Genomic DNA, 15,807 nt, shown 5'->3' with positions numbered 1-15,807 from the left:
CATCACTTTCCTTTTACGTCACATCACATCCGCTTTCAAAGTCGCAGTCGACATTTTCACTTCTTTTTATTATTTTTTTACATTTGTCAGCTACTCGAACGTAATAATAGAATTCTGTTCTCAGATAATGGAAGTCCATTGGCATTATTGTCTATTGTCAGCCCTTAATGTCAACTAGAGTCACAATCGTTGTACGTATTTGGTAGTATTGTTTGTAACCATGTACACGTTATTATCAGGCTTGTATAAATACATGTTCCAAAAGGACGAATACTGCATTTTAATCCTGGGACTGGATAACGCTGGAAAGACGGTGAGTTAGCATTATTGTACTGTCGCCACATTAGTTAAATTTAGGCTGCCTACATTTAATCCTGTTAAACATGTTTTAATGACAGCAATGTAAATATTTAGCTCACCAATACTACCTGCTCTCGTCTTACACAAATAAACGAAAAACACATTCACCATCAAAGTGGAACTAAAAACGTACACTATACTACATGACGTGTGGGACTTGACTGTTTTTGTGTAATCTCTCATTTATTTTCAAGATCTGTATTATTGAAGGCTTTAATAAAGTGACCACTGGATGTCATCTATGTCAAATACATAATAAATATGTAAACGTTGTCTTTCCAGACTTTTCTGGAACAAACCAAAACAAAGTTCAGCAAGAACTACAAGGGGATGAATTTGTCCAAGATCACAACCACAGTTGGGCTGAACAGTAAGTGTCTTCTTGTACTTCACATACAGCAGTCAGCATTCAGAATAGGGTTTCATTGCAGGTTTGAAATAAACTGTGTTTAGAAGGTTGTAAACACGTTTTCTATGCTCTACCTATGAAAATATTCCATTTATAAATAAGGAATCCTACTTCATGGAAATTCACTAATCACAGTTGCGTCTGGAACCAATTACTGTAATTTCTGGTATAAGCTGCTACTTTTTTCTCATAATTTGAACCCTGCAGCTTGTACAATTAGGCGGCTGACTTATGGCTAAAAACTACATTTCCCATGATGTTTAGAGTGTAGTGACATGGACGACTGAAGTGAAAGCAAATAGCACAAATGTTTTATGAGGTGATCTCTCACACATTTTCAGTAAGTTTGAGACAGTTTAGAAATACTACAGCATCTGTACTCGGGCCACCGACCCTCCACTATCACCAAGGGGGTTTCGAAAGGCTGGACTGAATGAACAGGATAGCTCAAGCGAAAGGCTAATTTGCTCATAAACCAAGAGCGTCAACAAAAGACAGAGAGAGACTTGTTATGCTTGTCAAGACGACTTGAGGGGTTTAGTTCCCAGGAGGAGGACAGCGATAAATGACTTCTCGTAGGCTACTGTTTAACTTTCCATCTTACACTCACTGTTTGGAAAAAAGTATTCATTTAATCAAAGTTAATAAGATCTTTATGTGTACTAAATATCCCATGTTAGGAAGTCTGTGGCTTAAAGAAGGTACCAATCTTTTTCTCTCTTTAAATTTACTGGGTGTGGCTTACATACTGTTGGGCTCTGTAGTCCGGAAATTACAGTAACAATAAGTGAGGGATTACTGTATTTAGAAATTAATACTGATTTGGGATGATTAAGATGTGTTTTCTGTGAGGAAAAACTGCCAATTTAATACATTTTACACCAAAAATGAGCAAATTTGGCAATGAATGTGCAGGGGTCCACTGTGTACACCATCTATGGAATGCAATGGCCTTTATTGTCATTATACAAGCTGTACAACAAGATTGGAGAGCGTCTCCCTTCAGTGCAATAGTTAAGTTAAAAAAGTATACAACAAGTAAAAAAAAGACAGTTTAACAAGATATATACTGTATTTATACTGTTTGTCTGTATTCACTTATGTTACAGTTGGTACAATTGATGTGGGGAAAGCTCGTCTCATGTTCTGGGATCTGGGAGGCCAAGATGAGCTTCAGTCTCTGTGGGACAAAGTAAGTATTACTGCTAGTTCCTGTCCTATAATTCAGAGGAAAGACAATCTTTTATTTGCCGTGATTATTGTCTGTATTTTGAAGTCCATGCAAAGGTTTAATATCCTCCTTTTTTTGTTTGTCTGATGAGTACACTTCTTGGCCCCTCAGTTTGGTTAGAATATGTGGACTCGTACACTTGACCATTGCTAATATGCAAGCACAGCTGATAAAATAGTGACCTAGTGTTGTATGGAGTTGGGTACAGTGCTGTACCTATGTGGTAGTAATCAGTTGTGCTTTGTAGTACTATGCAGAGTCGCATGGAGTTATCTATGTCATCGACTCCACTGATGAAGCCCGTCTTTCTGAATCCAAGGATGCCTTTGGTGAGTACTGCTTTTACGTTGGCATACTGTTCATTCACCAAACGCAACAAAACCAATGGTACAGACCAAACCTTGATAAGTGATTTTTCATGATGTATGATTCCTTTATTTATAAATTTAATATTTTGATAGTTAGCATTACACCTGTCAGGATAATGGGGGGAAAAACAAAAAACAGGTGGATAATTAAGGTGTATATGTAGATTATATGCATGTATCTATGCGTGTCTGGTCTTCTCATACAAACTGGATACAAGAAGGTTCACTCTGCATCTGTCTATGCGCATTGGTTCTATAAGTGAATAAACTGAGAGAGTGGGCTCTCATCTCATTCAGCCTCTTTGTGGAGGCGGGGCTACGAGGGCACTAGTAGTAGTACTAGGGCACCAGTATACGCTAACATCAATGACAAAACAAAAGCGATTTTAAGGTGAATGTCACAGGCACAGTGTGGGAATATTTTGGTTTTTCCAGTTTTCTCAACTGGGGGGGGAAAAAGTACTGATGGAGGTGCTCGGCCAGCGGTGCATTAGTTCAACGATTGCTGAAGCGTTTGGTCGACAAATAACAATTCTATAACAATTCCTGCACTTAGCTGCAACATCTTTTTCAGACTTTAATGAAAAATACTGCCACACAATATTAGAGGTTTTAGATGCAGGGTAATATGACCTTTTTGTTGTTGTTGATATTTAACCAATATCCGGTATTAATATCGACTCGGGACACCAATGCTACATACACATCATCATGTTGTCTTTGAGTACATGCTCTGAATTTGCTTTATTATTTCCTTATTATACTGCATTAGTCATATTTGAGCATTCAGTGAATTGTAAGAGTCCAGTTAGTCTGTCAGTACTGACTGAATTGGTTCTTGTCCTCCCAGAGAAGATGATCAGCAGTGAGGTGTTAGAAGGGGTTCCCCTCCTGGTTCTGGCCAACAAACAAGATGTAGCGGTACTGTGGCACTATTTCAAGTACACACCGTGTGGTAGTTTTATCACAGTTTTGTAATGTGTGCTGTTTTCCACTAGAACTGTTTGTCAGTTGCTGACATCAAAACATCCTTCAGTGACTGCGCACCAAAGATTGGCAAGCGAGATTGTCTGGTGCAGCCATGTACGGCCCTCACAGGGTGAGTTGGTCTTTACTAGAGTGTTTTACTGCATTAATACTGCTCTTCAATGTCAGGGTGGTGTTTTGTAGGGATGGAGTGAATGACGGCATTGAGTGGATGGTCAAGTGTGTCATCAGGAACATTCACCGACCCCCTCGGCAGAAGGACATCACATAGACAAGACTCCTCTCAGTACCATTTGGACCTTCTCATCAAGAACGTGACTAGCAACCCCTGACTCGGGGCGTGTTCACACAACATGTCAAAAAAAGACTTTAGTCTGGTTTGCGTTCACACTTTTTGTCAGCGGACCAAATACTGCTCAGTTAAAACACATCAGGCCTCCATTGGATGCCGTATGTGACGTCCCACCTCACACGACGTCTTCACATGCACTCAGAGGGCTTTTGTTTGGATGGCGGAGGGAGATCCATCTCTCAGGCGGTCTGCCCCCTTCAGTCCTGGATGTGCGTTCACACTTGACCAAATGAACCATATTCGCAAAGCAAATGAACTCTGATCCGTTTTAACGGAACACACCCTAAATGTCTTCTGTCCTTGTGGAAATCTGACTCTTTTTAGGATGCTAACATATTTCCCACCATTTTGAACGGTTGTTTTGCTACCAATGATCATTACTGATCAGTAAATTGGAAGAATTCTATATCATATCATAGCATTGTGTTTTAGCCTCTATCAATAAAAAGTACAACAGTTGTCTTAAAGCACTGCTTCTTAATTATTTTCTGTCATGCCCCAGTCTGTACTGTACAACTTTTAAAACTAAGAAAATGGAGAGCACACAGACATATTCAAGAGTCAAGTTGCATGTTCAGTACTAAAAATTTGTACATGTTGGTAGGTCTGCATTGAGATGAAAGCTTCGAAATAACATTTCTAATTTGAAATGATGACGAGCAAAGCGATGTTTGTAAAGTTTGAAGGAGTGCAACATTTAAATATGTGGCATGTCGCAATAAATGCCTTCAACCTTTAAGACAAACTTGAATCACCTGATACAACACCGGAGCTATTGATATTTTGTTCCTTTATTGATTAATCACCAACGCTAGTTGTCTATCGAGGAAGCAAATGTAAGCGGTCCACGGATGTGATGCTCGTCAAGATAGTTAAAAAGTGCCCACACTTTTATTTTGATGGGGTTTCCCGGAAGTATACCACAGCTAATTTTGCAATTACTAAACCTGACCGCCCCTCCCCTCGTGCTGCTGTGCAAGTTAGTTCCTGTTGTGGCGGTTCAAAACACGACCACACTGCCGTTGGTTCAAACCATGGCCACTCCGTCTTATCGATACTGCAGTTAGTGAAAACATGACGTTTAAATCAAGTGATTGACGATGACCACAGTTGGTGGCGATAGCTGGCGGGGACGCACGAGGCGCGGGCGAGCCCGCTTCAAGCTAGCAGCAGGGCTAACAGCTGGTTTAGCTGACGACAGCACCGTGTTACGATGCTTGAGTGTGGACAACGCAGGAGATGATCATGACATGGGGGAAGACGTTGGCTTTTTCAAGCAGGGCGACTTGGAGCGGAAGATCATGGCCCCACGCTACAACCTGATCCGCGAGGTGGGAAGGGGCACATACGGTGTGGTGTACGAAGCGGTAGCTCGCAAGTCTGGTGCCAGGGTGGCTGTGAAGAAACTCAGGTGCGACGCGCCTGAGAACGTCGAGCTAGCCCTCCAGGAGTTTTGGGCTTTGACAAGTTTAGAGAAACGCCACCAAAATGTCGTCCAGTTGGAAGAATGTGTCCTTCAAAGGAACGGAATGGCCCAGAAAATGAGTCATGGGAACAAACGCTCAAAGCAGTATCTTCGCCTGGTGGAAACCTCTCTCAAAGGTGAGATTTAATTCTATACAATATATGTTTATCACATGTAATAATATAACGATGTCAAAGTGAACCGTTTGAGCTGAGTCATGTCAGCACTGATTTGATCAAGCTAGTTAGCTGCTGTGTTAGTAGTGACGTCACCACGTCCAAACAACAAAAGTACATAACTAAGTTTTGTTCTAATTCATGACATTTGACGTTTTGGCATCTAACGTTAGTAATATTTCATTGGTGTAAAGAAGGAAAGGGAATGAATGCTTGTTCGTACCTTTTTCACTTCCTGAAGGATCCAGGCTAATTGTTGTCGCCATGACAGCCTGAAGGGGGGATGGGTCCATTTGTGGACGAGCTCCTCTTCCAAAATGGAGTCACTTTTGTTGGCCACATAATGTCATCTATTACACACCACTGTACTGGATATATAACCATAATTGACCTCGTCACCATTCATTCATTCTATAATAGCATACCCATTCATTCGAACAGAAGAAGCCATCAGGCAGTTTGTGTCTGCAACAACTAGGATATACTTTCACTTTTACTCTTGGTTTAGTTTATTTGGTACGTGCTAAACAATGTGACTTTGAAGTAAATCACATGCATACATATTTTTCTCCAAAAAGGAGTAGGATGAAGCAGGGCGGAGAATAAGAAAGTACGCAATATTAACTAGAAGTTAGGGATAATGGGTTTTCAGGTGATTTTTTCAGGTAACTTTTACAGGTGAATTGAATTTGACCTCTAAATTTTTGAAAGCATACGTCCAACAGATGACTGTTCTCTAACAAGGAACTGAACGGTGGAAAAATTTGGAACAGGTGTGTCATTCTACCTACTTTGATAAGGGATGAGCCCTTGCCATGAAGCTCGGAATTGAGCTCAGGTGCATCCTGTTTCCATTGCGTCCACAGCTTCATTGGACTCCACCTGTTGTGTATTCATTTGTTTCAGACATGATTTAGAAAGCAGAGCCCAGACTCGAATCCTGGTATTTATTTGTTCACTGAATGCACACAAGGATGTACAACTTATGTGGAATGGGATTGTAATGTGAAGGTTTCCTAGCTAACACAGGTTAAAAAGGTTTGTAAATAAATAAATAAACAAATTAAATAAAAAAACAGATAATAAATAGGTTTGTAAATAAATGCCATTTACAATGGAGTCAAAATGATTGCAATGTTATGTGACATAAGTGAAGGTAGGTATTTGTCTACTAAATGTACACATTTGTTGTGTAAAATTCATCACACTGAATGACTGGGTGTGTTGCAGGGGAGCGAGTGCTCACGCCTTCAGAGGAGCCGTGTTACCTGTGGTTTGTCATGGAGTTCTGCGAAGGAGGTGACCTCAACCAGTTCATCCTGTCTCGGAGGCCCGACTCGCAAACCAACAACAGCTTTATGCTCCAGCTGACCAGTGCTGTGGCTTTCTTGCACCAAAACAAGATTGTACATAGAGACCTCAAACCCGACAACATCCTTATCTCCGAGAGATCAGGTACCCCTGTTCTCAAGGTGGCAGACTTCGGCCTGAGCAAAGTTTGTGCAGGTTTAGGAAATGCCATTGAGGGCAAAATAGGCGAGGACAAGAATAAAAATGTCAACGTGAACAAGTTTTGGTTGTCATCAGCATGTGGCTCAGACTTTTACATGGCTCCTGAAGTCTGGGAAGGTCACTATACAGCCAAAGCGGACATATTTGCCCTCGGCATAATCATTTGGGCTATGTTGGAGAGGATTACTTTCATCGATGCAGAGTCCAAGCGAGAGCTCCTCGGAACGTATGTGAGACAAGGAGCGGATATTGTGCCAGTCGGTGAGGCGCTGCTAGAGAATCCAAAGATGGTCCTGAACATCCCGCTGAAGCGCAGATCGTGCATGTCGGATGGAGTGAGGAAGCTGCTGCTGGACATGCTTGCCGTCAACCCTCAGGAACGACCAGATGCCCTGGAGCTCCAGGCCAGAATGGACCAGGTTACTTGCATTGCGTGACACCCTGCTGTTTGTTTCTCAGGTAACACAACAGTCACATGACTTCTTCAGCACACAGTTTATTTGATTTAGTCCAAATTATGCATCTCAACACTTTTCACTTGTTGCCTTTAATCTGCGCTTGTGTTCTTGTGACTATTGCATCATCCAACGTCTCGCAATTGCATATAAAGGTTTGCTCTTGTAGCTTCGTTCAGTTCATTTTAAAGGGGACCTATTATGCTCATTTTTCGGCCCTTTTGTATTGAGCTGTGGACTGCTATAGAGCAGCTACGCACAATAACCAGCACAAAAAGGTTTCTAGATCTTTCATAATCGACACCTATTCCGGCTGTATTTCTTTGGATGTTGTGCTTCCCGTGAAAACTGCCTCTTTCAATTTATTCCACGTACAGCCCACCTCCAGGCACGCCCACTCCACTGTGGTTGGTCACATTCCCGGGTGCTTAGCACTTGTTGTGCCGCTAGCTGCAAACCCAACTTTATAGGAGTTGATAATAAATGCCGATTTATACATTTTTAATTTTTTCGCATTTAACATACAGCCATATTATTGGATCCTGAATCCAATTCGGAAGTAGACACTGGACAGTCAGAAGTTTCTCAAGAGATTACTTCAAGACGTCTCTCAATGCTAAGTAGCTTTAGCATTTTAGTGTTAGGTTTTCTACAGCATCGGTAATGTGGTCATTGCATGTTGTTTGTGGGACTACCAGTGTTTAAAAAAAAAAAGGGGGAAACGGCTATTATCAACCTTGCTCTCTGGATGCACACTCTATAATGCTACAGAGACAACCACTTTTGTTCCATGACTTACACAGAACACTGATAAATGCTCTTCTGACTCTTCCATACTACCAAGCACCATTGGAAAAGCATGTGATGTGTACGCTTTGCTACTGCCCCCCTATAGATCAGAGGAAGTATTGCATAAACATGCACTTCTCTAGTTATGAATGAGTTAGAGCAGTGCTTCTCAATTAGTAGAGCCAGCCCCCCTGTGGGGTGCGGGGAATTAAAAGCTTTGATGGGGCCCACACAGCACATGTTGAGGACCACTACTTTATATCCTCAATGTGTATTTCGGTGTAAATACACTGACTGGTAATTTCCTGTGGTGTCTGGGGTTAAATACCATTCTGGTGCCTGCTTTTGGCAGAGCTCCCCTCGTCGCTTTTCACAGACAAAGCACTGTTTTCACTTTGTAACAATGTGGTGGAAATGTGTGGAGTACTGTGGGGAAAGTAAGTGTTTCCTTACAAAGATCACATTATTTTATGGTAGTTTTATTTCAGAGACAGATTGGGGGCATCATATCAAGGTTCTAAATAATTTTGAATTCAATGCGTGAAATTAGTATTTGCTCATACAATACAAAAGGGTGAATCTGAAATGTGATTGCTTAAATAAATAGCCCCATATAATGTGAGATTTGAGGTGCTCAATGAAGAGTTTAAACCCAACTTTTCTCACCACAGACAGGGCCTGGTCTTTTCTCTTCTACTCAGTTAGTACACGTTGTTGTGATGACACGGGCCCTCTCTGGTCGCTTCTGGATATACGTGCTGGGGCAGAGTATGGAATCGACTGCTTGTATCAGAGCTTTTAGGCGGAAATAATCCCAAAGTCGTTTTTTGCTGATTTCGGCCTGATAGCCTGTATATCGATATCGGATTGGGACACCCCAAATTGGTAAGCTTTTGTCAGCTTTGTGCTTGTTCTAATACATTTTTATTTATTTTTTTACATGTGCCTGCAGACATGCATCTTTACCTTGAGCTGCTACTACAATTCCCTGCTGTGATACAATGAAGATACAGGAGACACACACACACACACACCACTCTCGGTCATGCTACTCTGTCCCCCACCTTCACTTAAGTGCTCTTTTGTTTACAACCATTATTTAGGATTGTATTTTGTGTGTGTTGTTTGTAATGTGTAACGTCTTTACGTGTTACCCCAGAGATTTGACACCTTTTATCTTTCTGTGTTCTCCAACAAAAGCCCCGCTCAATCTTCAGCATGCTGTCACTTCCAATGAAAGTATTCTATTGGTCAATCCTGTCAATCAAAGAAATGGTGTTGAAGCCATCGTTATTTTCTCTCTCTCTGTCCTGACCTTAAGTAGCGTATATAAATATCTCTCACCTCATAATACACTCTAATTCGTGCTGACAATGGCATCAATTCTAAAGAGGAGAAAGAATGAGTTTTATTGACACGTTAAAGCACATTTAGTGTTTAAATCCATCTTCCACCTACATCCTTTACCTATGGTGCCTTTAGGAATTGGCTACTCTTGGCTAACTGCTTGCTTTTTCTACAATCATTTATGGTAAATGCTAATGTATTTAGCATCGACACATGAGTGCTGGTATTTACTTTCGCATTGACACAAGTACTCCGTAGTATTTCAATGGTGTCGATGGGGCAGGTCTGTTCAGATGACAAAAGTAGAATGTGTCCATCGAGCGCCCGATGATTGTGTGAATGCACTACCTCGTCTGCACACCTCCTTTTGCTGAGCCTTGTCTGAACACATTCCTCCTCCTCACAACACCTTCCAACACTTGATTTGATGAGCGTGTTGGCAGTCAACACTGCAAATGATTTGTTCCTCCAAAGTTTACGCCATGTACTGTGATTATTTTAATTTTTTATTACTGTTATACCTCATTTCTGGACCTTTTCCCATGTTTGAAGCGTGCAGGGTAGATGTGATGGTTTTTCTATTGGAGATGCCTGTATTTGCGTTTGAGTTTGTTTTTTTTTCTTGAGTTCATTGTGTGCTGTTGGTGATAAGCACGCACACATACTAAGAATATTCGGTGTCTATGCAATGACTTTCAACCTTAAACTGTACCAATCTAACCAGCGAAGGTGGCGCTGATGGATGTTTCTGGTCTTTATTTCAAACGGTATCTTCATTTGTGCAACTCATTGCTTACATTTTTATTGCTTCCTTGGTTCATCAATAAAGTTTGGGAATACAATGTGCTCTGCCTCCATTTTGACCTTCTTTATCTCCTCATTTTGTTACTTGTCTGCTGTCTGCCGCGTTGCACCTGTTGGTCCTATACTGCACCGACAAGTTAGAACCCTGACCTGCCAGTAAGGCACCTTATTTATGTTGCCCACACGCCTCCTCATTCTGCCACCAGATGGAACTATTTGGGCTGCGTTAGTTTGTATGTATGCCCTCCTCCTGACGATCAGTCAACTCAATGACATGGCGCCACATCTTTCTGGGTTGACGAGTTGCCCGTGAAGTTCAATTCATAATTCCCACGCCTTTCCAGGGGTCAGCAGCGAGTTTATCTTGCCCCCTTTTGATGTCTATTGGATCGCTGTTATATATTTGCGGACATTAGGTGTTCACAGATTACTCTGCACATCTCTTTTAGCTTTAGTTCTTTCAGCTTTCTCAGACCTTGGTTGTTGCCATGCACCAACGCCAGGCCAAGAGTTGACAGGATGCGTCAGAGGCCTACATTGTTTTTTTCCGTACAAGGGGGCGTTTGTCCAAGGTCAATTGAGAAATACATCAGTAGATTGAGGGAGAAGGACTCACAGAATTCTAAAGGATAACAAACGTGGTGTTACCTCAAGTTATTCCTAATCGGACCTTCCACTTAGACTGTCCAGACATACTTAAAATTCTAGAAAAAAATTCTGCTTTCGTTTTTGAGTTAAAGATTTAAATGCACAAAACGGCACAAAAGGGAAAAATGTTACTTATGAGAGTGCGGGTGATTATGTAATAGGCCAAAACTTAAATGGTTAATAACTCAAAAACGAAAGCAGCACTAATGTTCATTTTACTTGCACAAAACAAGCACGAAAAATTACACCACTTTGGTTCAATTCGGAGCATGTTTGGGGGGCTGGCTGACGTTTGGTTGACATTTGTAATAAACTGTAATAACTCAAGAATGAAAGCAGCACAAATGTTCATTTTAACTGCACAAAACAGCACAAACATAGCACAAAAAAACGAGACTATTATTACTATCTATGACCAGAGTTTTGAGTGAGGTGGGGGGCCAACTTTACTCAAGTTTTACTGTGTGGTCCTTGGACGGTATAGACAGGCCTTTTCCAGCTTGTACACCGTGTCAGAGAAGCAGTAAAGGATGCCTGTGCACTTCCTAATGTAGGTTGCTAATGCCGTCTAGCCTGCAGGCCACGGTGGATGGTATCTCACACACCCTTGATGGTCACATCACACGCAGGTACAATGTCTGGAACCAATTAACCACACTCAAAAAATAAATGTTTAGCCTCAACAAAAAAAATCAACGCAACAGTTTCCATTAGTCTTTCTTAGTTATTACAACTTAATTAGAAATTGCTTTGAACCAACAAAACAATATTGCATTGCACAAATTAGCTTTTCCTCTTCACTCAAAGCTTATTTTAAGTAATGCTTACTGAATAATTGTTGTCACAGGGACAAGTTTTTAAGTTCGTAACTCAAAAAAATATGTTAAGCCAACTGACTTAATCATTTTATTCAAAGTAGTTTAATTTGTTGTCTACTTAATTATAATAACAATGCACACAACTTTTTAAGTAGCGGTAACTTGATGATAAATTTCCACCTACAGGACAGGTAGACAAGATAAAGAATTTACTTACTACTTTGATTCCTCTCAGAACATCAGACCACCATTTGGGGGAACGTCCAGCTGCACACGTGGGGAAGAAAAAAAAAAAAAAAAAAATATATATATATATTTTTTTTGTTAATTATTTATTTATTTATATAAATGTGGCTGTGGCACTTGGGTAACAGTTGCTGTAGGTAGCAGTTACACGGCTAGGGGAAGAATACAACTAACGTGTGGTAACAGTGCTATAGAAGCTAGCAGTCACATGGTTGAACAAGCTGAATTTTACTTATCTCAATGAAAGTCTACTGTGACTAATTTAAAGCCATCACTTCAGTAGAACAATTAGAAATACATTTTACTCACCATGAAATGTTGCTTCAGTCTTGTCTTGCAGGAGATGGAGCTTAAAATGGAAAGGTTAATGTTGAGAAAAATTATGTTACCAAGCTAATTCTATTAAGTCATGGCAACTTGAATTTTGTTTGAAGCTTACCAACAATAAAATTTGAGTGTATATGACATGCTAAATTAAGTTCATGTAACAGCCAACATTATTATTTGAACATAAGTTAAAAAATAAAGTTAGCAACTTAGAAAGTTTATCGAAATCAATTAATTACATTTTTACATTGCATTTATGTATTAAATCAAGTGGTGTCAACAGATACTCTGAATTACTTTTTAAAGTGCGCCATAAAGGAGGGCTTGGACACAACCAATAATGTGTCCGTTCCGAAAAGCATTCTTTTGTATAGATAATGCAACATTGAAGAAGGAACTAAGTCAGCCAAGAGTGCGGCCTGTAGCTCTTTCAAACACATCAAGTGTTTCTCCACATGATGGCAGTGTTTATTTAGCCTTCCCCTGCACCAAAAGGTCATGTAGATATGCTACCAATGTGACCACACAAAGATGAAGACACCTAAGAAATGCAACGTCAAGGATAGCATCATTTGACGCATGCAGCACCTTCTCCAGAGAGGAGGAGCATGCATGGAGGCGTGCTTTGGCTTTTTACGGAAGAGACACCAAGACACGTGCATCTATGCAAGGTGGCTGCAGACAAATTGAAAGGAGCAAACGTTGAAGATGTTTGGCAACGTCACTCAAGGGAACAACAATTCACTGTGTGGAATAAACATACATTTCACACATGCGTTTCTGCCACCTGTATATATCGCCATCTTTGTGGTGGGGACACTTTCCAACATGTGGGGTTTAAGAAGCGTGTGCTTGGCGTGGAACAAAATAGGAAGCATCAACATCTTCATGCTCAACCTGGGACTGGCGGACCTGCAGTACTTGTTCACGCTGCCATTCCTGGTGGCGTACTACGCCAGAAAAAGCAACTGGACGTTCGGCCAGCCCTTCTGCAAGGTGACCCGCTTCTGCTTCAACCTCAACCTGTACGGCAGCATCGGCTTCCTCACCTGCATCAGCATCTACAGGTACCTCGGTGTGGTGCACCCCATGAAAGTGATGGGGAAGATCAGCAGCCGGCATTCTCTGCTCATTAGCGCACTGGTTTGGCTGATGGTCGTTGTTCAGATCCTCCCGGACATGTTCTTTGACAAGAACGACACAGTCCACCAGAACGCTTGTTTTGACACCACCTCCAACGAACGAATGAGAGAGTATCTTCCTTACAGCTTTGGATGGACGCTAACGGGGTTTGCTGTACCGTTGCTGATTATTGTTTTATGTTACGGGCACGTCGTTTGGATTCTGTCCAAAAAGTCCAACATCAACCCTCTGCTTAAGCAACGCTCTTTAAAACTGGTCCTGGTTCTGCTGCTGCTGTTCTCCGTCTGCTTTGTTCCTTACCACATCTTCAGAAACCTCAACCTACAAACTAGGATCCTAAAACAAGATGGTGTCTGCCTCCCGGGCTACCGCCACGTTTACATCGCCCACCAAGTGGGCCGATGTCTGGCGTGTATGAACAGCGCCATCAACCCGCTCATTTACATCGTAGGAAACGATCAATTCTTCATCAGACTCCATCGCCTCAGGGACAGAACCAGGGAATCTCTGAGCAACATCACGCAGGTCGTCTTTAACCGCAACACTTCTCCATCGCTGTGAGGATCATGAACTTTGACCTGTAGCTTTACCACCTGATAGACATCAAGAACAATCATCTTTTATCATTTTAACATACTGTACATGTAGTATATATATGTATATTTGACATATCAAACATCTATCATCATACAGTGGAACCTTGGTTAGTGTCATTAATCCGTTCCAGAAGGTCGGACTCTAAACCAAACAGATACTTTTGGAACTAGGATTTCCTGGCTGTTGCCCCGTGAACCCAGATAAGTGGGAAAAAAATGGATGGATGGAGTATCCATACTGCTTCCCAGGTACTGGTACATCAGTACCAGCTCGCTTCATATGTGAAAGCTACAAATTTGTACTTCCTGTTGCGTTCTATCACATCATCAAATAGTAATCTTATTACATGAATTTCACATGATACTTGTTGTTTCTTCCTGCTGTGTTTTCTAAAGTATTTGACTGAATGTCATGTTTTATTTTGTGTACTTGATTGGAAGTAGTCAAATGTAAGTACATGCACTGTGAGGTTAAAGTTACTTGATACCATCGAAAGACTGCAGAAACTATAAAACAGCAACGTTTGTGGTTTCCTGTGCAGGTGTACTTTTGCTGACTATCACACCACAAAAAGTGGCTCAACATCTTGTATTCAATTGTAATGCAAAAATATCAGATAATTCACATGAAAATGTACCCTAATTTACTACATCATGCACCTTTTGTGTGTGTGTGTGTGTGTGACATTGAAAATGGCATTCAAACCAGGGTTGTGGTCTTAAACTTTTTTTTGTCTCACTCCCATTTCTTTTTAATGCATTTTGAAGCTCTACTTAGAATTTCTCCGAATTGTCCATAGGTATGAATGTGAGTGTGAATGGTTGTTTGTCTATATGTGCCCTGTGATTGGCTGGCGACCAGTCCAGGGTGTACCCCGTCTCTTGCCCGAAAACAGCTGGGATAGGCTCCAGCACCCCCCGCGACCCTCGTGGGGATAAGTGGTAGAAAATGAATGAATGAATGGATGAGTTAGCGTTGTTGCAAATAGCATTGTTTCACACATGAACAATGGAGGACACATTTCTTTGTGGGGGAAGGAAAGACTATTTTATCAGTCACTAACAAAGAACAAAGAAAAAAAAATTAAAAAATTAAAAAATTAAAAAATTAAAAAATTAAAAAATTAAAAAATTAAAAAATTAAAAAAATTAAAAATTTAAAAATTTAAAAATTTAAAAATTTAAAAATTTAAAAATTTAAAAATTTAAAAATTTAAAAAAGTCAACAAAGAGTGTACATTATATGCAGGGGTTGTAACACCTGTGCCCCCCTCCCCCAAATGCTGAGAAAGAGTTGGACTTCTGGACATTGTAGCAATTGACCACCTTCACCTTAGGCCTTGTCCTAGTGGGTGTGGAGTTGGAGGAAGGATAACCACACGAGACTATAGTATGCAATTCAAGAGATTTATTCCTGACAGACAAACCTAATACAACGGAGCTCCGGGCTTAATGTCTTTCCCTGTAGGCCTATCGAGAGATTGGTCTTAATACAGAGCCAGACAAAAAGAGCACAGCTAACTGTCCCTGAGCGGTTTTATACATTTTACATTGTACAGTTGCCACGGTTGCCGGCGGCCAATGGGTGAAGACAGCACCCTTCCATGGCAGGCAGATGTGGACCAATCCGCGAAGGGGCAATAAGCTGAGGAGAGCCCGGAGCTGGTGGTGCCTGGTGGTGCCAGCTTATCTGTGGCGTGTCCTTCACCCCAGGTGTCTAGAGATTTGCTGCTTGTGTGCTCCTTTGATGTGTCTATGCCATGGTGAGTCATAT

General features: G+C 41.1%; 3 protein-coding genes across 3 annotated transcripts; all 3 read left to right on the top strand.

Annotated features, from left to right (window-relative positions):
* Positions 1-4,177, top strand: arfrp1 (ADP-ribosylation factor related protein 1). Its single transcript, XM_058054968.2, has 7 exons — positions 1-313; positions 643-730; positions 1,879-1,961; positions 2,248-2,329; positions 3,219-3,289; positions 3,367-3,467; positions 3,539-4,177. Exons 1-7 carry the CDS (start codon positions 221-223, stop codon positions 3,624-3,626), a joined length of 606 nt encoding a protein of 201 aa, XP_057910951.1. The 5' UTR covers positions 1-220; the 3' UTR covers positions 3,627-4,177.
* A 455-nt stretch (positions 4,178-4,632) lies between these two features.
* Positions 4,633-10,297, top strand: LOC131106546 (serine/threonine-protein kinase 35-like). The gene is made up of 3 exons (XM_058055723.2): positions 4,633-5,309; positions 6,579-7,319; positions 9,057-10,297. The coding sequence occupies exons 1-2, from the start codon at positions 4,808-4,810 to the stop codon at positions 7,295-7,297; spliced, it is 1,221 nt and encodes a 406-aa protein (XP_057911706.1). The 5' UTR covers positions 4,633-4,807; the 3' UTR covers positions 7,298-7,319; positions 9,057-10,297.
* A 2,691-nt stretch (positions 10,298-12,988) lies between these two features.
* LOC131106609 (P2Y purinoceptor 1) lies at positions 12,989-14,811 on the top strand. Its single transcript, XM_058055832.2, has one exon. It carries the CDS (start codon positions 13,003-13,005, stop codon positions 13,996-13,998), a length of 996 nt encoding a protein of 331 aa, XP_057911815.2. The 5' UTR covers positions 12,989-13,002; the 3' UTR covers positions 13,999-14,811.
* Positions 14,812-15,807: the final 996 nt, after the last annotated feature.

This window comes from Doryrhamphus excisus, linkage group LG18, assembly GCF_037039965.1.
Source record: "Doryrhamphus excisus strain RoL-2023G ecotype Guam linkage group LG18, RoL_Dexc_Guam_v1.1, whole genome shotgun sequence".
Lineage (NCBI taxonomy): Eukaryota > Metazoa > Chordata > Actinopteri > Syngnathiformes > Syngnathidae > Doryrhamphus > Doryrhamphus excisus.
Note: the sequence above shows the minus strand (reverse complement) of the source record. Positions and strands in the feature narration are given on the sequence as shown.

Excerpts from the sequence above, each read along its gene's own strand:
- arfrp1 (XM_058054968.2), top strand. The coding sequence starts at position 221 with ATGTACACGTTATTATCAGGCTTGTATAAATACATGTTCCAAAAGGAC. Across the intron at positions 2,330-3,218 it reads TGAATCCAAGGATGCCTTTG|AGAAGATGATCAGCAGTGAG; the intron begins GTGAGTACTGCT and ends TTGTCCTCCCAG. Across the intron at positions 3,290-3,366 it reads CCAACAAACAAGATGTAGCG|AACTGTTTGTCAGTTGCTGA; the intron begins GTACTGTGGCAC and ends GTTTTCCACTAG.
- LOC131106609 (XM_058055832.2), top strand. The coding sequence starts at position 13,003 with ATGTTTGGCAACGTCACTCAAGGGAACAACAATTCACTGTGTGGAATA.
- LOC131106546 (XM_058055723.2), top strand. The coding sequence starts at position 4,808 with ATGACCACAGTTGGTGGCGATAGCTGGCGGGGACGCACGAGGCGCGGG. Across the intron at positions 5,310-6,578 it reads GGTGGAAACCTCTCTCAAAG|GGGAGCGAGTGCTCACGCCT; the intron begins GTGAGATTTAAT and ends GGTGTGTTGCAG.